At 41.8% G+C, this 26055-nt stretch overlaps 3 protein-coding genes across 9 annotated transcripts in view; 2 read left to right on the plus strand and 1 right to left on the minus strand.

Annotated features, from left to right (window-relative positions):
• The window catches only part of abcc8 (ATP-binding cassette, sub-family C (CFTR/MRP), member 8), a 49913-nt gene extending 30126 nt beyond the window's left edge, over positions 1–19787 (plus strand). For 3 of the 4 annotated variants that reach the window (XM_079346582.1, XM_079346584.1, XM_079346583.1), the window contains exons 18-39: positions 1469–1501; positions 2012–2050; positions 2415–2513; positions 3289–3373; positions 3705–3785; positions 4479–4616; positions 4907–5032; positions 5210–5306; positions 6652–6899; positions 10779–10945; positions 11348–11575; positions 14279–14371; positions 14730–14832; positions 15197–15310; positions 15785–15905; positions 16182–16312; positions 16394–16472; positions 16563–16671; positions 16976–17079; positions 18444–18577; positions 19093–19155; positions 19450–19787. In XM_079346582.1, coding sequence (XP_079202708.1) covers positions 1469–1501; positions 2012–2050; positions 2415–2513; positions 3289–3373; positions 3705–3785; positions 4479–4616; positions 4907–5032; positions 5210–5306; positions 6652–6899; positions 10779–10945; positions 11348–11575; positions 14279–14371; positions 14730–14832; positions 15197–15310; positions 15785–15905; positions 16182–16312; positions 16394–16472; positions 16563–16671; positions 16976–17079; positions 18444–18577; positions 19093–19155; positions 19450–19587 — 2530 coding nt within the window. In that variant the 3' untranslated portion in view covers positions 19588–19787. Of the gene's footprint in view, positions 1–1468; positions 1502–2011; positions 2051–2414; positions 2514–3288; positions 3374–3704; positions 3786–4478; positions 4617–4906; positions 5033–5209; positions 5307–5803; positions 5873–6651; positions 6900–10778; positions 10946–11347; positions 11576–14278; positions 14372–14729; positions 14833–15196; positions 15311–15784; positions 15906–16181; positions 16313–16393; positions 16473–16562; positions 16672–16975; positions 17080–18443; positions 18578–19092; positions 19156–19449 lie in introns of all 4 variants that reach the window. The other variant, XM_079346585.1, reaches the window with a different exon arrangement.
• An 11-nt stretch (positions 19788–19798) lies between these two features.
• Positions 19799–22249, plus strand: kcnj11 (potassium inwardly rectifying channel subfamily J member 11). The gene has a single exon (XM_079346611.1). It carries the CDS (start codon positions 20718–20720, stop codon positions 21879–21881), a length of 1164 nt encoding a protein of 387 aa, XP_079202737.1. The 5' UTR covers positions 19799–20717; the 3' UTR covers positions 21882–22249.
• Positions 22250–22798: 549 nt separating this feature from the next.
• Positions 22799–26055, minus strand: part of mob2a (MOB kinase activator 2a) — a 54373-nt gene continuing 51116 nt past the window's right edge. For all 4 annotated transcript variants that reach the window (XM_079347123.1, XM_079347122.1, XM_079347121.1 and 1 more), the window contains exons 4-5: positions 25019–25143; positions 22799–24586 (exon numbers count right to left, since the gene is read on the minus strand). In XM_079347123.1, coding sequence (XP_079203249.1) covers positions 24267–24586; positions 25019–25143 — 445 coding nt within the window. In that variant the 3' untranslated portion in view covers positions 22799–24266. The remainder of the gene's footprint in view (positions 24587–25018; positions 25144–26055) is intronic.

Raw genomic sequence — 26055 nt, forward strand, 5'->3', positions numbered from 1 at the left:
ACAGACATTTCTTCACTCTAACCTAATTCTGAGATCTCAATTTGCTAGTTTTACTGTAAACAATGATGGTTTTGTGAGTCTAAATCATTAAAATGAAAAACAAGACAAGGGTGTATAAATACCCTTTAACAGTAGAATTCACCTCCATCAAACAGCGGCCATTTTCTCATAACATCAGGTATCAGGATGGGAATCCAAAACGCTGTTATAAAGTCAAACTGCTTTGTCCCATGTTGCAAAACACATAGTATGTATAAATGTAAAAGATCAAAGAATTGTTTCTCTTTTCGTCAGGATCCAAACAGTCATTGATAATAAAGTGGGGCCTTATAGGGGCCAGGCAGTCATTCACAAATTGTGTTTAAAAGACGATTAGCTAAGAGAGAAAAGCTAAAGTTAGCAATTAAGCGAGAAGCTAGAAACTGATGTAACACTTTGAAATTGATTTCTGTGACAGGAGGTAGGCTTAATGCTAAAACTAGCTTTATCTAATGTTGCTAAGCATTAAGCCTTTCCCATCATAGTGTATGTCACTGTTAGTGACACTATCCATTGCCATGTCTTTTTCTGTTTAATCGAAAATCCTCTTTCCAGGTGTGGTCATCATAGTGAACATGCTCCATTTCTGTCCGACATCATTAAATGTTTTATCCATGCATGTTTAGGTTTATGGAAGAAGAAAAGAAGCTGTAGAAAGTTCCTCCCTTATTGATCTTGAGGTTCCTGCTGCTGGTAGAAATGCTTTTGTACGCCTCCCTTTCCAATATGACCTTGAGTTCCTGGCAGTTTTTATTGATGTGAAATAGCCTTTGTTGGTTCAGTCAGAGATAAAAAAAAAGTGTCATTGAGTGAATAGCTCTCTAAAGGAGAATACTGAATAAATTAAACCTTACATACTAAAAATGTATGTTTAATTCAATTTGAAAGGAAATCATTTTGCTTTTGTTTTAACGTTCTAATTTGAGCTTAACACCTCATAAATAGACTCGCTGACACTGTTGACTTCTTACTTTACACACTCAGTCACAGTGGGAGCTCCTTGAGTTACGGTCACCAGGTCACGTCCTACAGCTGCTCTCTGCTGTGATGGCTGGCTTTAACACCTTCAGTAAACTGGTGTAAATGAGCCCTCGCTCTCTGACCGTACCCTCATGTGATCAGAGTCACCTTCTCACAACACTGAGAGCAGTCAGCCTGTCCATCCTAAAAATAAACCTCTGCCTCTACTGAGCATGTTCAAAGCCTGAAACATGAATATTAGAGTTGGAACTCTAATGGCAGTAATTATGTTTACGTTTGTGATCAAAATAAGCGTGTTTGAGACTTTTTGTTATTCTAAAATGTGGTATATGAATTTGAAGACCTTTGAAAATGAACTAAATAAATCTGCTTAGGATCTTTTCAGCTTTAATGTGACTTTGCATTCTTTGATGCACTTCACCTAAAATGTCTTTTTTTTTTTTTTTAGCTTGCCAAACCTGGAGTCCGAGGGGGATGAAAGGTAAATGTTCAAAGTAAAGACGGAGAAACCAAAACTCGTGAATTTAAATGAGGAATTGAACCCACGGCTATCCCTATGAGGGCTATTATAGCATTTTGTACAGCTTTCCTTTTTAGTTTTAGGTTAGCTTACAACAAGAGACATAGAGCAAGCATAAACAAGACACCCTCAAACAGCAACAAACATCTTGAGCATGACTCGAATTGACATCTTACTCTCAGACTAAGGAATCAGATCATCTGAGTACTGAGAACGCCAACAGACATGATTTTCATATCAGCAAATTACAGGAAGAAAAAATGGGGAGGGAAACAATATTATAGTCAGGATGAGATCAGAGTTAATGATAAGTGTGTTCCTGTAGGGCAGTGCCTGGCCTGTTTGTGATTGGTCAGCAAAGTAGCCACTTAAGTAATAGTCAACGTGAGGAAGAGTTTGTGAATACATGTTATTTTTAAGTTTTGATTTTCATTTACTTTGTTAGCTAATATTTTGTTATTGTCTTTCCAGCCCCACAGACAGAGATACAGCAGGTGAAGGAGACATCAGGTGAGCTCTGATGTGTGCTACGCACCAGGTGGTTTCCATGGCTACGCGTCATCATTATCAACCAAGCAGAATATCTCATGAAAATATGAAAATAATCGAGAACAAGATATTCCCTCTCTCCAATTATTTACTTCTTACCAACAGCATCATATTTACATGACAAACACACCTCAGTCTTTAATGATATCTGGACCAGGTCTTTATGGACTGGTCTATTTGTGAAGCATCATAAGCTTCCAGTTAGTCAAGAGATTAATCTTTGCGTAGGCTCATAACAAAAATATTTTAAGATGAAAAATCATAATTTAGAGAACCAATTATTGACTATTTTTCACTTTTGCATTTGTTGTATATCCTCTGTTAGGAAGAGAAGCGCTGTGGCCTATGCATCCCAGAAGCCCTGGTTGCTGAATGCCACACTGGTGGAGAATATCACCTTCGAGATGCCCATGATAAAACCCAGGTGAGACCTCACTGTGCTCTGCTGATAGTTCCAGCAGATCTTTTGATACTAAGCTTCTTCATGGGAGCACATGCTCCTCGATGACTCAAATGGGAGAGCGTCGGAAAAAAAATAAATAATAATAATAATAAAGTGATAAGCCTAGTTGTGCCACAAACACACCAATCAATCAAACAAACTTTATTTGTATTGTACTTTTCATACAATGATCTACACTAAAGTGTTTTAAAACATAATAAATCAAACGGCAACATGACTCCCTCCCCACAATCCAAAAACAGAGTGCCTAGATAAAAATCAGGCACTGACGTACTGATTCATGTTCAACTATTTAATCAGCAATTAGTGTGTAAACTGTCTCCCCTTCATAATTATTGACGTTTGTTAAAAGCCTCACAGTGACATCCATAATATACCATAGAAAGCTAGCTCTCTTAGAGTTGTTAATTAAAACTGAATAATCAATATGTTTTCAGGCCAAGATGTTAAGCCAAAATAGAGCCAATAGCCGTCCTTCTCCCCGAGGCCAGTGAAGTGAATTAGATGTGCTGATGTGTGATTAAGTCAACAGTTTAAGCCAGTCTGTGTCTTTCCAAACAAAATGTTTTGACAGCTCAAATTCCCTCCTTACTTAAAAGCTGGCATTTATTTTATTATTTTCTTATGGGTTTTGTTATGCATCTTATACTACATGATTCAAATGAATGTATCTATATTATAATATTACCACCTGTCCTGTCTTCATCTGTATTCTCTTTGTGTTTGTGTGTGACAGATACAAAGCTGTCATCGACGCCTGCTCTCTCCAGCCAGACATCGACATCCTTCCACAGGGGGACCAGACAGAGATCGGAGAGCGGGTCAGTATCAGTCAGACCTATTATTTTCTTTTTATTCCTCTGTGGCCTTTTGTTATCCAGATCTTATAACAACTCCCACTGTGTTTCACTGCGCTGCAGAATCATTTGTCATCATTACTGGGCAGCCAGGATTTGATGTTTGACCTTGTTTAGCCAGAGCACTGTCATGTTGGATTTCTTCATGCAGCAGTAATGAGAGAAATAAACCGTAAATCTCCTTTGGGCCGAGTGCCACACACATTTACTGATGTAATATTGGAGCTCATTTGTAGCTGTAGTAGGACTCTGAAGTAAACATTTCCTCACGTTTTCTTTTTGCCCTCTGGTGCAGGGAATTATCCTTTCAGGTGGACAGAAACAAAGGATCAGTGTAGCCAGAGCGCTGTACCAGCAGACGAGTCTGGTGTTTCTGGTGAGTATGCACACACGCATACAGAATACATTGTGGTGCCTTTAACATTAACCTTTTTAGCAGACAGTCTGTCAGTTTTCAGCGTTTCTGAAGCTTTGACTTCAGATGGGATTCTATTTTTGATACCGTCTACGTGACAGAAATAGCAAACACAAATTTAAACCACGTTCAAGACAGTCCCTGATGGAGTGTACTGCCACTATTTTAACATTTTTAATTATCTGAAAATATGTTTTTTTTAATAGTTGTTCAATTTGAGCACAATAATATTCACAAACTCCCGGAGTTCTCATTGGTTTTCTTAAAAAGGAACATACTAAAGAAAAGCAGAAAATCCTGCTATTTGTGTGACATAAAATGATCATTTTAGCAGATTTGCATGAAGAATTACTGAAACAATCAAAGTTATTATACAATATTAGCAATATATCTTCTGTCAAGATCTGTCAAGATATAAGAAAACTTCAAACTAAATTTTAAGATACCGTTTAATAAAAGGTTATTTTATGTAAAAGATTTTTGTATTTGTGTTTTTCCCTGAGACTTTCATTTTAAGCGGGATTGGTTTAGCTGAAAAAGACAGACGCATTTCTGTGCACCAGTTCTGTCAAGCTTACTCATAGTTGTTTTTCTTTCCTTGCCCCTGCTCTAATAATTGATTGCTTTTTTTCAATCTTTGATGATTTTTTTTAGGATGACCCGTTCTCCGCTTTAGACATCCACCTGAGTGATCATCTGATGCAGGAAGGCATCCTAAAGCTGCTGAGGGAGGAGAAGAGGACAGTGGTGCTGGTCACACACAAACTGCAGTATCTACCACACGCAGACTGGGTAAGTTTGTGTGTGTGTGTGTGTGTGTGTGTGTGTGTGTGTTTTCTGTTATCTGTTATCTTAACCAGCTTAATAAAATGTCAAGTTAAAGAGCTGTATAAATGAGCTTTTAAATGTTAAAGTAATTGATATTATTGCCCATTTGTGCTTCTGTTGAATTATTCATGAAACATTTAATGGTTTTATTGGGATGTAAAAGGTTTATCTCGTTAAGATTTCAAAGCACATAATGATTGATTTTCAGTGTCTGCTGACAGAGGTTGTGTTCTCTCCTTCTGTGTGTTTGTTAGATCATAGCCATGAAAGACGGCACCATCCAGACTGAGGGGACTCTGAAGGACATCCAGAACTCTGAGCCTGAACTCTTCGAGCAGTGGAAAACACTGATGCACAGACAGGACCAGGATTTTGAGAAGGTGATTTATTACTTCATGCTGCTTATAGATTTAAATGATTCAAACCACCTTCCACAAACCCTGCTTCTGTTGTTTAGAAACATGTTTACAGTCCAGAGCTGCTTGGACTGTAGATTTAATCAACGGGATGTTAGCTTCTTTGGGAGATTCAGATGTTTATTCTACTCTGTCCTGCAGGAGACAGTGGCTGCTAGTATGACCGACCTGGAAAGAAAAAATCTGCGGAGAGCTATGTACTCCAAAGAGGCTGTCAGGACTGAAGAGGACGAGGAAGGTGAGAGGTCAAAGCACACAACTAAGAAAGCAACCGTTTTATTACATGTAAGGATGATGCAGTCAGTGAATAATGATTTACATCTGTAATGGTGTTAACAATTAAAGCTACTAGAGGTGAAGTATCATTACCCTTTTCCTCACATTTTCTGAGGAGCAGATTCAGTAAGTTGAAACTGTTTTTGTGTTAACACCTGCTGAAATGTTTGCAAACACATGAATGACCACAAATTCTTCGTACTTGATTCCTGTATCTTGTTCTTTATCTGTAATTCAAACATTACACAGGTGTTAAAAACTCCATACTTTCCTTTCTCCGATTCTCTTTAGACTTTCTCAGCGACCAGCACCACCTTCTTTTATTAGCCACCTGCTGTAGCTTCACACAGACTCTGATCTTTTGTGTGTCTCTGCTGAACAAACGGCTGTAGTTTAGGCTGCTCTGAGGTGCCCTGGCTGTTATCTTTATCTGTGTTCTGTGTTGTCTCCCGTGTGCTGGTGGCACCTCTGCGTGGACTTGTGCTATGGCTCCAGCTCCAGCTGCTGCACTCGTGTTCGATCGAGCAGGTGTGATCAGAAAGCATGGACTGAAAAAAACAAACAAATACAAGTCTTTGGCATTGTGACGCTGCAACAAAAATCAGCTGCTGTGTCAGCTTTTACCTCCATCGTAGAATCTCATCATCCATTTTCTCTCACTTTTACCCAAACATTATCACTCCCGCTCCTCTAAACCCTCTTAGAGCTGGCATGATTGCATTCAGGTTGGTATTAGAAGTAGTCTGTTTTAGTCATGCTAGTCATTCGCTCCCTTTCTATTCTTCTCCTGCTCTCTTCTCTGCCACGACCTCGTCTGATCCTTAAATGCTGCTGCAAGCTACAATAGCTGCTGCATGATGACATATATTTACATCTTTAACATTAGCTTCTCAACCCCGAACAGGGTGTCATGCCTGCACTGTTGTTTTGGGAAATCACGCTAAACATGTGAATGAGCATCTGTTGGGTGTTTCGAGACTTTAGCTTGTAGCATACCTTCTCTCCTTTTGCCCTCTTTCTCTGTTATATTTTTCTTGTCTCTTGCTCTGTGCCAGCAGTTGTTCCTCACGAAGACAATGAATCTGAGACGTGTCCGAAAAAGAGGAAAAGAGAGGGATAAGTGGGATGATTAAGTATCAGGGAGGGAGTGTCGGAAATGTCTGAGGGCACGAGCAATGAGTCACAGGAGAGAAGAATACATCTCCAACTGTGCATAATATTTTCCCCTGAGGTTAAAGGAGAGTTTTACCAAAACAGCCAGTAAACCCTGAGCCTTTAATATATGACTCGTCTCTGTCTGACATCAGATGAATCCGTGGAGAGTGACGATGATGACAACCTGTCTCAGGTGATGCGTCAGCGTGCAACCATCCCCTGGCGCTCCTGTGGAACCTACCTGTCCTCCGCTGGACTCCTGCTGCTCACCCTGCTTCTCCTGTCACAGCTCCTCAAACACTCTCTCATGGTTGCCATTGACTACTGGCTGGCACACTGGACTTCTCGCGTCATCACTGCCAAGATCGAAGCCACAGCCCGTAACTGTACTATGGTTCAGGTGAGACTGTGAACAGGATAGTGTGTCGATTGACATAAAATGTTGTTATCATGTCTTTCCCATCTGTTTTTTTCTGCCTCACATTTCGGATAGATTTATAATTTAATTTAAGGTTATTTTTTGAAAATGCAACCAGTATCCTCTGGGTACAGAGAACAACACCTGTACTGCAGTTATCTGTGATAGTAAACTAATTATCTTGAGGGTTTTTGACTAGTTATTAGACAAAACAAGCAAGCTATGTTAAAAAATTGTTCCCCAATTTCACTGTTTTTCAGCCTTTATGAGACGTAAAGATGAATCAATTTATCCAGAAATGTTGACTTAAAATATCAGCGATTGTAGTCACATTCATATTTTACACAAAGTCATACCGAAAAAAAACAGACTGTGTGACATTATGTAACAGAGCTCTCACTGAATCTTCTGTGAATTTCAGCTCAGCGGCTCTGACCTAAAACACAGTCACAGACGCTGCCAGCTCCAGATGAAGTGTTAGCTAGTGTTAGTGTTAGCACAGCATCATCTGCATTAGAGAAAGGAGATATCAAAGATGGAGCCTGTGTGAACAAATGAATGAGAAGATTATATAAGTGTACGTGTGTGTTTTACATGAGATGACTTAAAGAAACTGATGCTGACATTAGAAATTACAGAGGTTTCATTATTTAGATCAGATGGCTGCAGAAATAACACAACACATCTTTTAAGCTTTGAATACACAAGTGTTAACATTGAAGACAGTTTGTGAAAAAAACAAACATCCTGATTTAGAAACAACAGAGTTAGTGTGTTAGAGGAAAGACTAGTTGTCAGAGACAGCAACCTTTTATTAAGTTATATCTCTCTGTAAGATTACAAAAGATGAGATAATCTCTTGATAACCATTTTATACCTCAAAGAAATGTTCAGAAAGAAAGTGTAAATACTTACAGAGGTTATACTGCATTGTTTACACTTTCAGTCCACAGCAGCTGCCACATGGATATCATGCTCCTTGACTACAGAAGAGGTCATACTATTAATAGTTGTAAGTGTGTGTGTGTGTGTGTGTGTGTGTGTGTGTGTGTGTGTGTGTGTTTGTGTGTAGGTCCTTGTTTAGCCTGTAAGTGTCCGTCCTTTGAACAAAAATGCCAGGTCACATTTCATACAGTCATAGAGGCCAAAGTCACCTGGGTCTGCGTGCTGCAGGTTCAAGTGTCCTTCTGTATCATTCTGACAGTGTACTCATCGCTTTTTCACCTGTGTACAGTCTGATGCAGAGGTAGTGTTGTACATTTTGTTTGGCAGAGCTACAGAGTTTATTTTCTGCTTTATCTAATCTACACTGTGCTTGAGTGGAGGATGCTCAGAAGTTCTGTAATGCTCCCTCAGCTCCGTGCAGGCTGCTCTCTGCAGACAGCTCTGTGCGTGGTTAAAGCACAGTGTAGATTAGATAAAGCAGGAAATAAACTCTGAAGCTCTGCCAAACAAAATGTACAACATTGCTTCTAAATCAGACTGTACACTAATTACGAGTGTGTGAGACATTCAATGATACAGGTGAAAAGGAGATGAGTATACTGCCTGAATATAACAGAAGGACTGTTTGACCTGGTGAGAACAGAAAGGTACAATACATGAACAACACAAATGAAATGTCTGTATTCTCATGATTCTACTTTTCTGAACCCTAAAACACTATCGCCGGGTGATTTTCACTGGAGCAAGTATTTACGTTATGTTTGAGAGTCTTGACAAACTTGACAGATGAACATTATCCATTATGCATGACACAAAGGCATCAACAAGGACATTAGCATCTTCAAACAACAAGACTCTCTAATCTTAATGTTTCTGAGGAGGAAAAGTCTACTTCTGTCACCTCTTTTATATTTTAATCAAATCAACGAGCATGCCGCAATTCCTAAGTCTGTTTCTGCAATGACTTACACCCAGGGACAGACAACAACAAAAGCTGTCCTAGGACATCTGATACAGACTGTGCTCTTTGTACAATATTTTTATATTATCATATCAATATCATAGATAACTTACAGAAACCTAGTTGTAATTTATAATTGATTTTTTTTTTCATTTAATATCGAGCAGAACCAGACTGAATGGTCAAACCTTACATATTTAAATGTTGTGTTTTTTTTATATTTCTGCAATTAATACTTATTATCATATATGTGATATCAAAGTTATTAAATTATGTTATAGATCTCGTGAAAGTCTTCACAAGATCCATAATTTAATAACTTGACAAGCTGTAGAGTGTGTTTTCACCTGAGAGGCCTCTGGTGTTTTTATTTGACACATTTGAAAATGATGTGCTTTAAAGGACTTGAAGGCAACAGTTGCAAAGTTGTTTTTGCAACCAAATTTAACTCTGAAACAAATAAATGTCCTTTGCTGATTTGTTCATACAGTATAACTGTATACCGTAAATTCCGTACTATTGAGCGCACCTGGATATAAGCCGCACCGGCTAAAAATAAGTAAATAAATGTATTTGTACATATATAAGCCGCACTTGATTATAAGCCGCAGGTGTCCACGCTATAACAAGAGCTATTTACACAGACGTAGGCTACCGGTAACATCCGCAAATACTGTAGCGTCCGTACGGACGTTAAAGGACGACGAATAATAACAAATAATAACTTAATAACCCGATCACTGTCGGCCGTGACCACGCCGTTTACAGCAGAGAGCAACACATAACTTGCCGTAACAATCCAACTCTCTCCCCCAGCGTTCTCTCATACAGCCACTCAACACGTTCTCGCTGGTGCATTCACTGACTCTCCACATAATCGGAATTATGAACACATTATCAACTACTGACTTTACAACATGAACCGTTACAATACGAAGCCTAGCCGACGGTGTCTGTAACACGGCTGATGAAAAAGATGACCGTAATATATTTCACAAGAAAAAGTCCATCCATTCACTGCCTCAGAATGACTTCATTACTCACTTCCTCAGTCTCTGTTGTCGCTGTCAGTGTCATCTTAACGTGCAGCAGCTCTGTTAGCTTCTTTGACAGCCAGGTCGATCGCCTTTAACTTGAAAGCTGCATCATATGTATTTCTCTGTGTGTTTTCCATGATGAGGGTGCGTGCATGAAGCGCAAAATGACTGATATTAAGATCCGACGTGACGAAGTCAAATGTTTTTGCGGCAGAAGCTCATTGTCCCCCAAGAAAAATCCATGCATTAGCCGCACCGGAGTAGAAGCCGCAGTGCTCGAAGTGTGAGAAAAAAGTAGCGGCTTATAGTCCGGAATTTACGGTAATTGTTTTATTTGCTTGGTAGAAAACACTTGCGGTCAAGCTAACAGCAGATGCTTGGATTTATTTTTCAGGGATCTATTTAAAGCATCTCTGCACAACAGTTTTTTTGTATACAATACTTTGAGGGGACATGTAATAACTCTGATTCGTTTAAAATGCTATAGAAAACTAGCAGCCAAGAAACTTTGATGTAATTATTTAATGTAATGTTTCTATTTTTATCTTACGTATTCACCGGCACAGCATAATTTTCAAAATATTGAATGTATTTAACTACCTTTTAAATTTCGAGGGTCCACACTATTTGTACAGTGACTGTTGGCTTACAACACAAATTAAATTAATCAATGGTTGGTAATCAACACCACATAAGTAAGTAGGAGGCCAACTAAGCAGTGAACAGGAGAGCTTTTAGGGCCCTACAGGATCCTGTCACTTTAAGGGAGTCAATTTTTAACAAGCCTCAGAGTTTAATTAGGCTTATAATTACAGTGAAAACAAACTGAGTGACAGAGAGGCCCCTGTTCTCTCTTTCTCTCAAACATAGACACACAGTTGAAGTCTTTAATCAGCATGTGTCTCTCACTCTCTGCAGGACTGCGGTTTCAGTCATTCATGGTATCTGCTTGTGTTCAGCGGGCTCTGCTGCCTCTGCATCGTCCTGTGTCTGGCCACCTCCATTGCTGTGGAGTGGACCGGCCTAAAGGTGGCCAAGGAGCTCCACCACAACCTGCTCAACAAGATCATCCTGGCCCCTATGAGGTAAGATGTGTCAGAGAGTGTGTGCACTGCCTCATGATGTTTGTAAGACCGAGTGTGTGTGTGTGCGCTAAAAAGATAATTAAAACGAGGAAACAGAGTTAAAAGCCCCCCTTTTCACTCCATTACTCAAAGCACCATCTGTTGTCCATTACACATAACCTCGGAGACTCTACTTACATCACACGCTCACATGCGCTTAACAAACCTACAGGCAGCTTTGTGCAGCTCTGTAAACACACTTACACACATCTAACTGGATAATCAGTTACATTACACATGAGAGAGTTTAGACTAAACCAGCTGTCCGAGCAGATTCATGATAAATGTTGTTTTTTTGGTCACCACTGGAAAATCTTTCTGAAGACACAGATTCAATAACATGCACTGCTTTCATCCCTGCAGGCTGTTTGAGACGACTCCTCTCGGCAGCATCCTCAACAGATTCTCCACAGACACTAACACCATCGACCAGCACATCCCCACCACCCTGGAGTGCCTCTCTCGCTCCACCCTGCTGTGTGTATCCGCTCTGGGCGTCATCTCCTATGTGACCCCTGTCTTTCTCTTCACCCTCCTGCCGTTGGCCATCACCTGCTACTTCATCCAGAAATATTTCCGTGTGGCCTCCAGGTGAGTGACATGGGACGGCGAGGCAGAGATCAGATGTGAAGTGGATTAACAATCTTTAACTCCTCAAATGTAAAACAGAGTGAGTTTGAAAAGGCTCATTACTGACTCCACGCAGATCTATTACACGTCTCCTGATGAAAATTACATTTATTATCATATCCACTTTCTTTACTTTCCTCATATTGTGGAGAAGGCCTTAAAGTTCATCCAAGGAGTTTTTATCTGACTGACTAAATGTAATACTAATGTTTCTATATGAGATGTATGAGACCATCAGGGCGAAGGCAGATTATATCTATATAATCCAGCAGTAGCTCAGTCTGGAAGGGACTTGTTATAGGCATGTCTTACTCTGTTTATTCAGCTCTTGATGTCCTGGTCTGATCCGCCATCTTTGCTGACCCGATATGTGAAGTGGTCATTTTCTTTTATGTTCTCTCCTCCCAGGTGGATTTGAGATTCTTGCTTATTGTTAATTTGCACGTTTCCCGTCTTTGCCTTCCTTTTCACAGAGTTGTGTTAGTTCTGACTGTGTGTGTTGGTGTTGAAGGGACAAGAGGCTGATGTTATCTGAATGCCCGTTTTGTCGGCCATGGTTGTTTTTCTCATGATCCAGTCGATGGCCATTAAAAAGATTGTTGGAGACAACATACATCCCTGTCTCACCCGGGTTTTTATCTCGGAAGGGGTTGGTTAACTTCCCGTTGTGGATGACTTGGCAGGTGGAGTTCTTGTACAGAAGTTGGATGATTTTAATCAGTTTCTGTGGAATCCCATCGTGGTGGATCAGCTTCCAGATGGTCTCTCTGTCCACACTGTTGAAAGCCTTTTCAAAGTCCACGAATGTTACATAGAGTGGGGACTGCCAGTCGATCGACTGCTGATGATGATATGCAGGGTGGCGATGTGATCTGTGCTGGTCAGGACCTATCCTGACAGAACCCTGCTTGATCCGGCCTTACCTTAAAAGGGTGACCTGTCAGAATGTGGAAATTGGTGAGGAATAATGTTTACCTACCTGTCCCCAGTAAGGTCTTGACCAGAGTCATTCTCGAGAGACTGAAACAAGGCCTTGGTAAAAGGCTGAGCCCTAAAGTATAAATTATTAGTATTATATTGACATTTTTGATGCCTGAAACTGCTGCTTGGACAATGATTACATGTTTAACATTTGAATGCATACAAATACAACAGAGACATCAACCCCCACTCTATGTGGAAAGGCATCGGGAACATCACAGACTATCACCAGACCACACCCCCACTGACACCTCCCTCCCAGACCGGCTCATTTTATGCTCGCTTTGAGGACCTCTCGAACAAAGAAACCACCTCCCCCCTCACACCCACAGAGAACAACCATCCACTCATTCTGCAAATCCATCAGGTGAAGAGGGACCTACAAAGCAGCAGCAGGGCCAGATGGAGTCCCTGAACGAGCACTAAGGGCTTGTGCAGACCAGCTTGCTCTTCACAGAAATCCTTAACAAGTCTCCACGACATGCACGACAGTGCCTACCTGCCTGAAAACCGCAACAATCAGTGTTTGAGAGTAAATCACAACAACATCATCAGCTGTTTCAAGCCTGAATGATTACCGGCCAGTTGCCCTGACTCCGATAATCATTTAATGAATGGAGAGACTGATACTGCCCCAAATTAATCCTGCATCCCCACTGGTCAAAGACAACTACCTTGTGTTTACTTCATCATCCTTTTGCACTACTCACCACTGCACTATTATCTTATTTAGTCTTGTACATATTAGCCTTTAATTAACTGTTAATATTTGTTATCTAATTGTTATTATTTAATGTTGACATTGTACAGAGACAGCACAGTCTACCAAAGTTAAATCCCTTGTGTGTTAAACATACCTGGACAATAAAGCTGATTCTGATTGTGATCTCACTCTCACTACACACTGCCCTCACCCACCTGGAACAGCCCAACACCAATGTCAGACTGTCATTTGTTGACTTCAGCTCTACATTCAACTCCATCCATGTGGCTCCAAGACTTTCTATCAAACAGACCTCAGCATGTTTGGCTGGGAGATAGCAACTCCTCTATCATCATCCTCAACCCTGGTGTACCCCAAGGTTGCATCCTCATATTGTCTACTCCCTGTACACCCATGACTGCACAGCCACCCTTGGCTCCAAAACCTTCTTCAAATTTGTAGATGACTCCACCATTGTAGGACTAATCTCTAACAACAGCGAGGTGGCCGACAGGGAGGAGGTTCAAACATTTTCTGTTTGGAGCAAAAACAACAACCTGCACTTCAACATGAAGAAAACCAAGGACATAATAATCGATTACAGGAAAAAAACAAAAAATACTCCACAATAGTCTGCACATAAATGAGGAAAAGGGGGAACGTGTCGCCAGTTTATAGTTCCTGAGAGTGCACCTCTCAGAGGACCTGAGCTGGAGCCTGAATGCTCCACACATACTGTAATAAAGAAGGCACAGCAACACCTCTTCTGCTGCGACACGATCAAGAGCATCCTGTTGTGCAGTTGTACTGTCTGGTACTCTAGCAGAAAAACAGCTCAGTGGTTTGTTGGCTCCCCTCTTTAAACCTTCAGAAACATCCATGCGCTTGTCTCTTGGTTTTTTTTTCTTCATCGAACCTCCTTATGACCTTTGACCCTCGTTTGATATTTGACTCTTTCCTGTTTCCTGTGTTTCCATCAGGGACCTGCAGCAGCTTGAGGACAGCACCCAGCTCCCTCTTCTCTCCCACTTCTCTGAGACAGTGGAGGGTCTCACCACTATAAGAGCCCTGAGGTAATTATCACCAACAGGGTCCATCATCCTAACTGAGTAATTCATTGTTTTACAAGAAAGATATCAAAGGTCACAGTTATTCTCCACTCAAGCATGTGCTCATGTCCTTTTTTCTTTTATGATCATTTCCATAAACTCCCAAATGTGTATATTAATTTGTGTCAGTTTTCTTTTTTTCCACTTTTTTTTAATGAATTTTTTAATTTATTAATTTAATAATCTATTCCCAGAGCCAACGTCTTTATTGTTGGATTGAAGAGATCCAGTTAGGATGCAGATAAGTGGCAGAGTGCAGGCAGGTGGACTTTCAGGACACAGAAGCACATTTAAAAATGAGTCATGTCTTTTGTTCTGGCAGGTACGAGCCGAGGTTCAGACAAAGGCTCCTGCAGTTCACTGATGCCAACAACATCGCCTCGCTCTTCCTCACAGCAGCAAACCGCTGGCTGGAGGTCCGCATGGTAAAGATCTGTTTACTGTTAAATTCATATCTGTCCTGTTTGTCAGATAGAAGCTGTTTCTGTGCTTTGTTGCTGGGTAACTGCTCCCCCTGTTGGGATAAATAACTGAATGTTTAATGGACTCACTGCTATGTTATTGTCATGTTGTGTTTTTATGAAACACTGCATGCTTTCTGCTCACAGCTCATTTAGCTTTCATGTTTTGCTAAGGGTGAAACACTCAGGTCATTATGGATTCATGCTCAAAGAAAACATGCAGAGTCCTGTGCTAAATGAATCCTCAATGATGCATCGATTTTAATGTATTTACTCGTTCTGAGCTGCGTTCTGTCCTCTCTGTATATCTGACATTGTCTCCCTGCAGGAGTACATAGGAGCCTGTGTGGTGCTGGTAGCAGCTGTTGCCTCCATCACAAACTGTCTCTACAACCAGCTGTCTACCGGTCTGGTGGGGCTGGGACTGACCTACGCACTCATGGTGAGACGTGTGAATATGTTTGTATGTGTGTTTTCCTCTCGTTTACCTGAAGACAGAAAGGTGTTTTTATTTTTATCACATTTAAATGTCACATTGTACATCAAATGTGTCATTTGACAAAATGTGTATTTTAGAGTTATTCTTCATTTAACACACATATTTAAAAAATCCTCAGGGATTTTGGAATAAGTTGTGCTTTGTGTAGCTTGGTGTCACAAAGCTGTCTTTCTTAAAAAAGTTCTGTTGAATGGAAGATTTCACATGAACAATGTCAGGGTTAATAATTAAAGAAAATTAATATTTCATGAAATCAAATTAGTTCTTCTCTGAAATGTATTGTCGCCAAAATACATAATTGATCAATGTATGAAAATGTATGTAATCTCCTGTTTTTTTTCCAGTGTGAGCCTTCAGTGACATTTATCCTCCTCTTCCTCCTCCTGCTCCTCCTCATCCTCCTCTTTCATGTTTTAGGTATCAAACTACATGAACTGGATGGTGCGTAACCTGGCAGACATGGAGGTGCAGCTCGGATCAGTCAAGAGGATTAATGGCCTTCTAAAAACTGAACCAGAGAACTATGAGGGGCTGCTCAGTGAGTCGCACTACTGTACTAATTGAAATCTTTTTCAACAGCCGGACAAAATAAATCACACAAACTGTTGCTCACAAACTTTCTGAGGTAGAAAGTTTGGGGATTTTTTTGGTCACTTAAGATTGTAGTTGATCACAATTCCTGCACACCCATTACTGTTTACTCCTTAGATGCATTGTTTATGAAATAAAAGGTGAAAAAGCTCATCAGTCTTAAGGTGCATGACAAATATTAAAGTGCTGATTCTAAACAATCCAATGTTTGTGTGTGGCTCAGCTGTGTCTCAGGTCCCTGAGGGCTGGCCCCGACAGGGAGAGATCCAGATCCAGAACCTGAGTGTCCGGTACGACACTACACTGAAGCCTGTGCTCAAAAACGTCAATGCACATATCAGCCCTGGACAGAAGGTAAGCAGACCGAGGAAACAAAGAGTAAATGCAGGGAAATATGAAACACTGATTTCTAAATGTTGGCTGCTTTGTTTTCAGGTGGGAATCTGTGGCAGGACCGGCAGTGGCAAATCCTCATTCTCCTTGGCCTTCTTCCGCATGGTGGACATGTTTGAGGGTACAAAAAAACCCACTTTCATTACAACCCTTGAAATTCTAAGAAAGGTGTAATAATTGATATTTTGTTTTTGGATATTTTATTTCAAAGGGAGGATTGTAATCGATGACATTGACATTGCCAAGCTGCCACTGCAGACCCTGAGATCTCGACTGTCCATCATCCTGCAAGACCCCTTTCTGTTCAGTGGGACCATCCGGTATGATGACCTTCAATAACTCATCCCCACTACAGCATCAGTTTTAGCAGCAGGGTGTCTCATCACATGGGTTTAGACTCAAAGTATCTCCAGGTACAGGAACAAACACGTTGGCAGATCCATCAGAGACACTTATCTAAATCTGAGGCGAGAAGATAAGGGGACATCTGCTTTGCTAATTTTAGACTGCAGCCACAGTGACTCCCTATGTCATGGAGAAGAAGCGATTTGATGAAGCTGTGTGATGATGTCCAACTTCAGTTTGAGATATCTTAGTCTTATCAGATACCATTTTTCTGGTTAGGTTCAACCTGGACCCAGAGATGACGGCTACAGATGAGATGCTCTGGGAAGCTTTGGACATCGCTCAACTGAAACAGGTTGTTAAATGTCTTGCAGGAGGCCTCGGTGAGTAAATAAGTTAATTAGATTATAATTACATTTTCTTTTTGTGTGTACTTCTTTGTCTACATTTTAATGCCACATTTGGTGCTGCTGACAGAAAAAAAAATGGTATAAATATTGGATAGCACCCACTGTTTTTGCAAAAAATTCTCAACATTTTGTTCTATTTTAATGTTGTGTAATTCTCTGGTCAAAATTTAAATTAGCCCAAGACAGAGAATAATGACTTGGTCACAAACCAAACTTTTGGCAAAGTGAAAGTATAATAATAAAACGTATTTGCATTTGAGCACTTTAGTACGTTTATGAGCCAGTGTAAATCAGCTCTGCTGAACATCATTCCCCTCGATCATGTACAGTTTAATTCACTTTACTTGTTCATATCCTCCCATAGAAAGTATTATATCTTCTTCACATTAGTATGTGAGCATGCTTATTATGCTCTCCAGTAATGCACACTATTACTCAGTTAAACTCCATCTGACTCACGAGTTCACGCTGTCATTGTTATTTCAGTACAATCATTGTTGATTATTGTTATTTAAGTGGACAGTCCAAGTCAACAGTTCCTCAAATTGTTCAAAGTGATCTTCACATTTGTTAGCTGCCATCTTGTCTCGACATGACAATTTACCAGAATACAGGAGCATGGATTACGTGTGGAGCCACTCCATCCCGTAAAGACACATTATCTGCTCATTACTGACACAGAAGAGAGGCAGACTCTTCTTTTTCAGATATCGGCTGGGAGCTGAGTGATTCTTCAACCTACAAACATGATTGATGATTAAGATGCCCATGCAAGGGGGGGCTCCTCTCTGCAGGGTCTTTTTTAGCTTCTGCTGCTCTGTCATTTATCACACAGTTATTTTAGTCTCTGATGTCCTCTGTACTTGTGAGCTGCTCTTGAACTACAAACTGCTGATGAGAGACATGCCTTCACTTTTCTTATGTGACACTGATACATATGTTTGTGTGTGTTAGGCCAAAAGTCTCTCACTAATTTAGCTTACGTTCACTTGAGCCAAGAGTTCAATAAGATATTGATCAGTTACACAGCCACTCTATTTTACCTTTTAATTTAATTAAGGCAACTTCAACTTGTCAGAGTAGAGATTTATGTTGCATACAAAGCAGAAAAGTGAGCCAGGAAGTAAACCAGGAGAGGATTTTTTTTGGAGATCAAACCCAATGTTTTTCAAAGTTGAACTCACTGACATAGTCAGCTATTATTTTCAGGATTAATACATGACAAATAAACTTAAATCTGCCATTAAATGTGTAGGAGACCACTGGAGAGCAGTTTCATTTTTGAAGTATCATTTTACAACTCTGCTTATATATGGTTAATGTTTGATTCCCTTCAGATGCCATGGTGACGGAGGGAGGAGAAAACTTCAGTCAGGGTCAGAGACAACTCTTCTGTCTGGCCAGAGCCTTTGTCAGGAAGAGCAGCATTCTCATCATGGACGAAGCCACAGCTTCTATCGACATGGCAACGGTGAGTGTGCAGCAGTGCTTTGAGTAGGAGCTGTAGCGATAGGGAGACATACACAATTAATCAAAAATTTGCTTGACATTTATTGTATTTTAATGATCCATCATTATAAGAGTGTTCATGGTGACCTTTCAGCTTTAAAACAGGAGGAGGATGAGAAGAAAAGAAGAGTGTAGGAAAATACTCTGTGCAGAATGAGCCTGAGGGGATTCTATGTCAGCAAATGGTTGCTTCTTAGTAAAGACCCTCAGGTCAAAAATGGTCACAAAGTGCCACTTCTCTACTTACAAAAGCTCAGCTGCGTTGCCCTCCAGGAAGCTCAGTGGAGCGTCTAATCAGGGCCACTGAGACAAGGAACAAGAAAGGCGACAGTTTGGAAAATAAGCTTAAGGAAGTGTGTTTTTGTTCCAGCATTAAAGGGCTTTGTATTTGAATGTTTCCTCTTCATTTACTTTTATTGTTGACCTTGATTCTAGAAATGAATTAACCCTCCCCTCTCTCTTTGTGTGTCCTCACAGGAGAGCATCCTGCAGAAAGTGGTGATGACTGCTTTTGCTGACCGAACAGTGGTTATTATAGCAGTGAGTATCTCCCCCACACTGAGCCTGTGCAGTATGCATTTCCCCCTCAGAGTGCTGACATTTATCTTACACAAAATAAAAAGGACGGGGCAAAAAAAGTAGAAGGGGAAACTTTACTGCTTGTGGGCATTTTGCTAAACCAGAACCTCATATCTCCCATCTTACTTTTACAGTTGGTCTCATCCACTTAGAAGTGATTGAGCAGATGTGCTGTAAAAAACCCCAAAAACGTTTGTGTGATAAAGCATTAGATGTAAGTCTGGTCAAACTTTGATGCCTTTCTCTGCTGTGCAGCATCGCGTCCACACCATCCTGAACGCCGACCTGGTGATTGTGATGAAGCGTGGGATCATCCTGGAGTACGACAGACCCCAGGCCCTGCTGGACAAGGAGGACAGCGTCTTCACCTCCTTTGTGCGAGCAGACAAGTAGCCCAAGAGGAGAGATAAAGAGATATTGAAGACATTCAAAGTGCAATTGTCTCATGGAATATATTCCTTTTATTTTTTAACCATGTTGTATTATATTTGTACATACATAGTAGATTCTTTGTTAATAAAATATAAATTATCATTGACCTGTCTTTTACTTGGGGTTGTTTTGTAAATATGACCCAGAATGATGGTGAAAAAGCTGAGCAGAGGCACACCGGAAGACAGAGCCAGAAACACAGCATAGTGATCATGATCTTATACTGGTAGATGTCACGGGGAGAGGCCAGGACTGACATCTGATATAAGAAAGTTACAAGGATGCCAATAGAGCTCAGAGGCCTGTAAATAAAGGCTTTGAATTCCGTCCATGGTTCTTAATAAAAACTTAATCTTATTTCTGTGGCCCACTTTCCATTCATGTAAGCTTAACACACATAGCCTGAGGATAACTTACTGAGTGCGCTATATTCAACCCTTTACATATTCAGAGTATGAAGTACCAGTTGTATCGGGACTGCACTCTTAGCACAGATTTCACTGCGTAATATAAAGGCCCTCTATTTTGCGCTGAGACTCACAGCACAGAGGTGGGGGAGGGAAGGACTGCCTCTCCACCTCACAGCGGCTTCATCTCACGTTACCGAGCTGTAGTCAAGTGTCAGAGTCAGCACGGAGCCAAATGCGCGACAAAGACCTGCCTGCCCATCCAGATGATAAAACTCCGCTCAGAGACCCATGACGCTGCGAGGTTAACTTCTGACATCTGACTATAGTTTCCCTTGCGCCCGAGGCCGCGGGGAGTGATCACCAAAAGGTCGGTTCACGATGGGACAGGACGGAGGGGCTCAGCTATGCCCGGCTTTTCGGTCATGAGTGACGGCGGCAGCTGCGGTGCTGGAAGAAGCTTCCCCTTGTGGGACTTCGTGGTTTAGGAGCTTCTGACACCAAGGCAACGCGAGGAACGCGCAAAGCGCCAGACACCGTGCAAGAATAAGACTCTGCTTCTTTCGCCTTGAAGGTGCCTCCCCAATCGGCAACGAAAGGGGAGAGACATTTCTATTTCAGCCTGGCAGAGGCGAACCGGTGCCATCAGAGCAAAAGGCTGTGGTGGCGTAGTATGGGAGCGCTATGTTGTCCAGGAAAGGACTCATTCCTGATGACTACTTGCTGACACGCCTGGCTGAAGATGTCCAGCAGCCAAAATTCAAGGCTAAAGCGGGGAAAGCTCGCTTTGTCTCCAAGAATGGCACCTGCAATGTGGCGCACACAAACATACGAGAGCAGGGCCGCTTCTTGCAGGACGTCTTCACCACTCTGGTTGACCTCAAATGGCTCCACACACTCATCATCTTCACAATGTCCTTTCTGTGCAGCTGGCTTCTCTTCGGGATGGTCTGGTGGCTCATCGCCTTTGCGCACGGTGACCTCGACCAGAGAGGAGATGACTTTGTCCCGTGCGTAACGGACATTCACTCCTTTTCCTCCGCCTTCCTTTTCTCCATAGAGGTCCAGGTGACCATAGGTTTCGGCGCCCGAATGATCACAGAAGAGTGCTTCTCCGCTATAATCATCCTCATCATACAGAACATCGTCGGACTCGTCATCAACGCCGTCATGCTCGGCTGTATCTTCATGAAAACGGCACAGGCCAACCGGCGCGCGGAGACCCTTATTTTTAGCAAACACGCAGTGGTCTCTGTGCGAAACAACAAGCTGTGCTTCATGATCCGCATTGGGGATCTTAGAAAGAGTATGATTATTAGCGCCACCGTGCGGATGCAGGTGGTCAGAAGATCCACCACAGAAGAGGGCGAGGTGGTTCCTTTAGACCAGATCGACATCCACATGGATAACCCGGTGGGAACCAACGGTGTCTTCCTTGTATCCCCTCTCATCATCTGTCACGTGATTGACAAAGACAGCCCTTTGTACGAGCTATCCGCCTCCGACCTGCTGCATGAGGACATCGAGGTGATCGTGGTGCTGGAGGGAGTGGTAGAGACGACTGGCATCACCACGCAGGCTCGGACTTCGTATGTGGCGGAGGAGATCCTGTGGGGGCATCGCTTCGTGCCCACAGTGTCCGAGGAGGATGGCATGTACGCGGTTGACTACTCAAAGTTCGGCAACACGGTGAAGGTGCTCACACCATGCTGTAGTGCCAAGAAACTGGACGAAGGAGGAGGCATCGCTCAGTTTAAAGTGAACGAGGGCGTCACCTTGCGGGCGTCTGTGAGAAGGCGGCGTGGGGGGGGAGCGGTGGTACGAAGGTCAAAGATGGACAGTCATTGAGAAGGCTCGCCTTCCTGAATAATCTTAAATCTGAGAGTAATAAATCATAGAATGCTATTTATTTTTTAATATAATATGTCTTGCGCACAACAAGCTTTTTAACTCAGGGTAGATCGCACTGCACTGATTGTTTTCAGACTGAAGTCCAGTTTGGATGATCTTTTTTTAGCCAAGAGTGAATGCATGTATCTAAAAACAATAAAGGAGAATGATTCATGTCAGGTGTGTTTCAGATGGTTTTAAAGGGACACAACAGCGTCACAAAGAGTGGGAACCAACAAGCAGAGTCCTACTCAAGGCACACATTCACTTTTCAGCTTCTTATAAAGCTTCAACTTTATTGTTGCCAAGGGGACAAATCCACTCAGGCATTATAATAAAGGTAAACAAAAGAATAAAGATAAAAGATCATAAATCGAGATTTCTTTTCTTCCATCTGATGAATATTCATAGAATAACCTTAGTTCAGTTGTTGAAGGTTATGAAGACATTGTCTTAGATGCACTTAGATGTAATTTGGTCATATCAAGTTGCCAACAATATAAACTCATTATGACCAATGAACATAAATGATAGCATCTAACATGCTTTTTTGAAAAATCTCCAATCAAATAATCCTACATTTCCAAAAGTGCACTTTTAATCACCTTTTTATTTGACCCCTTCCTTGTTTTGTCTTGTTATACAAGTTTACAAAGCAGATTTTTTTCTGTAGTCAATAGACTCACAAACAATGACATTATCAGACTCTTTGAGAGTTCAGAGGTACTTCACTTATCCATACAACACTTCAACAGGCTGTGGGGACACTAAAGTTCTCCTTTTAAAAATAAGGATCGTTGTTATAAAGCTGAACGTGACTCCTCCTGAATACTGAATACTTTGCACACAATTCAGACAAAACACACAGAGCCAGGTTGGCATTTCTCTCTTTTATTAGATTATAATCCGCAGAGCTTAAAATATTAAATTGCTTTTAACTTAGTTAATAATTAAAATACATAAAAACGAGAGCCAGAACTGAACAACCCTGCAAAAAAAAAAGAAATAAAATAAATAAAAAATGAGAATTATAAACCCAATCCTCCTCCATACAGAGGCTATGTCTGACAGAACCCGCTTGTGATTCTTTGTACAGTAAAGTCCAAGCAGACTGTGCATTTTCTATACATGTGTAATGATACCATTATTGTTGTTATTTCTCATCTAAATGTCCTCTGATAATCTTTTTAAAAGCAAATTTGAGGGCACAGCTCATCACAAAAAGAGATAGAAGTGGAGATTTTTGCACTGGGAGTACTGGTGACTGTTCAACAGCAAAGCAGCTCCACCCAATCTCCTCTCACCCCTCCTCTCCCCGTCTCCCTCTTTCCCTCTCTGGGCCTGCAGACATTACCTCATGCCTTTGTCCTTCTGTGGGTGTAGCTGGTGGTGTTGGTAGTTTCAGGGGCTGCTGCTGTGCTCAGATTCAGCTTCACGCCGACACCAGTCTGTCTCAGAGAATCCACTCAGATCAGATTTGACATCTAACATACAATCTTTATATTTTCTTCTGTCTCCCTGTTTCTGTGGCGATTTCCTCACGCTTGCTGCCCTCGACAGGTTCTTTGGAACATGCTTGTCAGAGGAACACCGTGACAAAACTGAAGTGAAACACGGTCCGCCATCGGAAGGACAGAGCCGCTGAATGAGGGACAGAGAACGAAAAGAAGGGAGGAAGTTCTCCCCTGCAGCAGTGACGTATTCTCTCAGGTCCTGAGTAGGAAGCGCTTTAATCATACCCCACATAAACAACCCAAACAGTGATTGGCTAGTATTGCCCCATCAGGCAGTAACATAGCTCCCTACTGGCCAGCGCAGTGGCCGTACTCCTGCAGGACGAGCCTGCAGGCGAGCAGATACGCCTCTTCTCCACACATCAACAAAACTGTACAATAGTAGGTCGAAGCAAAGCAGAGCCCCCCTCCTGCACTGTATGTTACAGAGGATGGAGGGAAGTGAGGAGCCCTCCGCCCCCAACAACAAAAAAGGAAACTGAATAAAACTCCAACAAAATAAAAGTGAAATAAAACCAAAAATAAAACATACACATACTTTTTTGTTCCTAGTTTAAATTGCAGAGAAGATGGGAGGGATTTGCCCCTGGGAGGAAAGCTCACGCCAATTCCTGCTGGCGTGACAAACCCCTCCCCGCCACCCCAAACCCCGGAAAACCCTCTCCCCTTCCTTCCGGCTGGTTGGTTGGTGTTGTAGCGAAATGTAAGGGTAGTGGAAGGTCTGTAAGTCCTGCTGGCACTGAGGACAGGGGCCAGGCTGTCTTTCCTTCTCTCCTCTATCTTATCTTCTATCATCCCTGGGGCTGCTGTCTCGCCGCCGCCCCTCCGCTCATCTCTCTGTCACGTGGTTTTGTGCAGAGGGGGAAGGTGCTGAGGCTGGGGCGGAGGGGGCTGGGGTGGGAGCTGGCGGCGGGACCGGGGTGCAGAGGACTTCGGACAGGTCGTCCATGATACAGGTCTCCTTGGGGTCGACCAGGTTGAATTCCCTTACGAAAACGATGAAATGTGCATACAGAGTGTTCAAGTGGCCCTGCAGGTCCAGAGCCACCGTCTCTTTAAAGTGCGCCCAGTAGAGGTGAGCCAGCACGTGGAACAGGTACCGGCAGATCTTTTTTACCAACGACTCAAAAGAGTTGGGAAACTCTTTGCCTGGAGAGGAGAAAAAAGAACACAAAGACAGAAAGAATTAAGCATCAGGATGAAACTAAATATGACGAGTCAACTACAAAGCTTTCCCATATATTATAGTTTTAACATGTGGATCTAAATAGCTCAAGATGTTTGCAGTGTTTTATGGTTTCTTCTGTAGAAAGTTACAATTTACATTTAAATGTAAAACAGTTAAATTAATGAGTAACATTTTTTGCAATTGTATTTTACTATCGAAATTATTGATGATCAACAATTTATAGAAAAGCAATAGTGATTTAATGCCCTTAATAATATCCCTAGAAATTCTTCCATGTTAACTGTTGGACAAAAACTGCAGCTGTAGTTGCAGGAGTTGTACAGCAGGGGGCAGCAGTGCAGCGTCTGTGGCTCTGCAGTGAGAGCAGGCCTGCAAACAAAGAAAAAGCTTACCGTATTTTGTAGGAAAGATTTCCTCGTCTGTGACCAGTTTCTGACAAAGACTCATTACAAAGTCGACGTATTGTGGAGCAGTGCACTTCGTCTTCTTCCCCCTCTCGTCATACCAGTAGTATATTCTAGAAAGAAGAAAGAAACATGAGGATGATCGTTCACATTAAAACTGAGGAGCAGGATATGACACAACATTCAAACACTTTAAGTCATCAAAGTCAATGTTTTCAGGAATGTGGTGCCGTCTTTAAAAAAACCTAAACAGAATCTATTCTGGTCTTCTTCACCCCATCAGAAAGAGAAACAACATGCAGGTGACCCATCATCATCATCATCATCATCATCATCATCATCATTGTCTTTTTACACAACACCTGAACCTGTTTCCTCATTGAGGGGAAAACCCAAACTTGTGATGACGTCTCACTTTCTGGCTGGCACTGACTCGTCAGAGAGGATGCTCACTCTTTCTTCCTCATTCGGACATCATGTCGTCACACTTGTATTCAAGCAGACTTTGTTGACCTGGTTTGGTAATATTCCCTGCCGTCTCATTCATTAATACTGAACATGGTGAGACGACCCAAAGAGAAAAGTTGAGCAGACTAAGCAAAGAGCTGTAAAGGTGGATTATTAAGCAGATGAACGTTGGAAAGAAAGGTGTGTTAAGGTGCAAGTGTGAGGATCTGTAAAGTCAGTCTGGAATGAGAAGCATCCGCATATCGGACCCATCAGGAGCAGACTGACCCGTGTGTGGGACGCAGCACACTAGAGACAAGCCCTCTTTAACCCCACATGAAGACACCACACTAATGTTGTACAGTACTAAAGACAGCGAGAGACGACTGCTCAGGAACACAAGGGTCGAGCCTTGACACTGTTTTGTCATCACTGATCAATCTTGATCAAGTTTCAGTCGTTTTTCTTCATTTAAAAAAACTAAAACTTTTCTTGTTATTTTCTATCAGTTTGCAACATACGACACGTTTAAAATGAATCATTTCCAACTTCGTCTTTCCTCTGTAGCCTCAACAGTC

This window comes from Symphodus melops (genome assembly GCF_947650265.1).
Source record: "Symphodus melops genome assembly, chromosome: 6".
Taxonomy (NCBI): domain Eukaryota; kingdom Metazoa; phylum Chordata; class Actinopteri; order Labriformes; family Labridae; genus Symphodus; species Symphodus melops.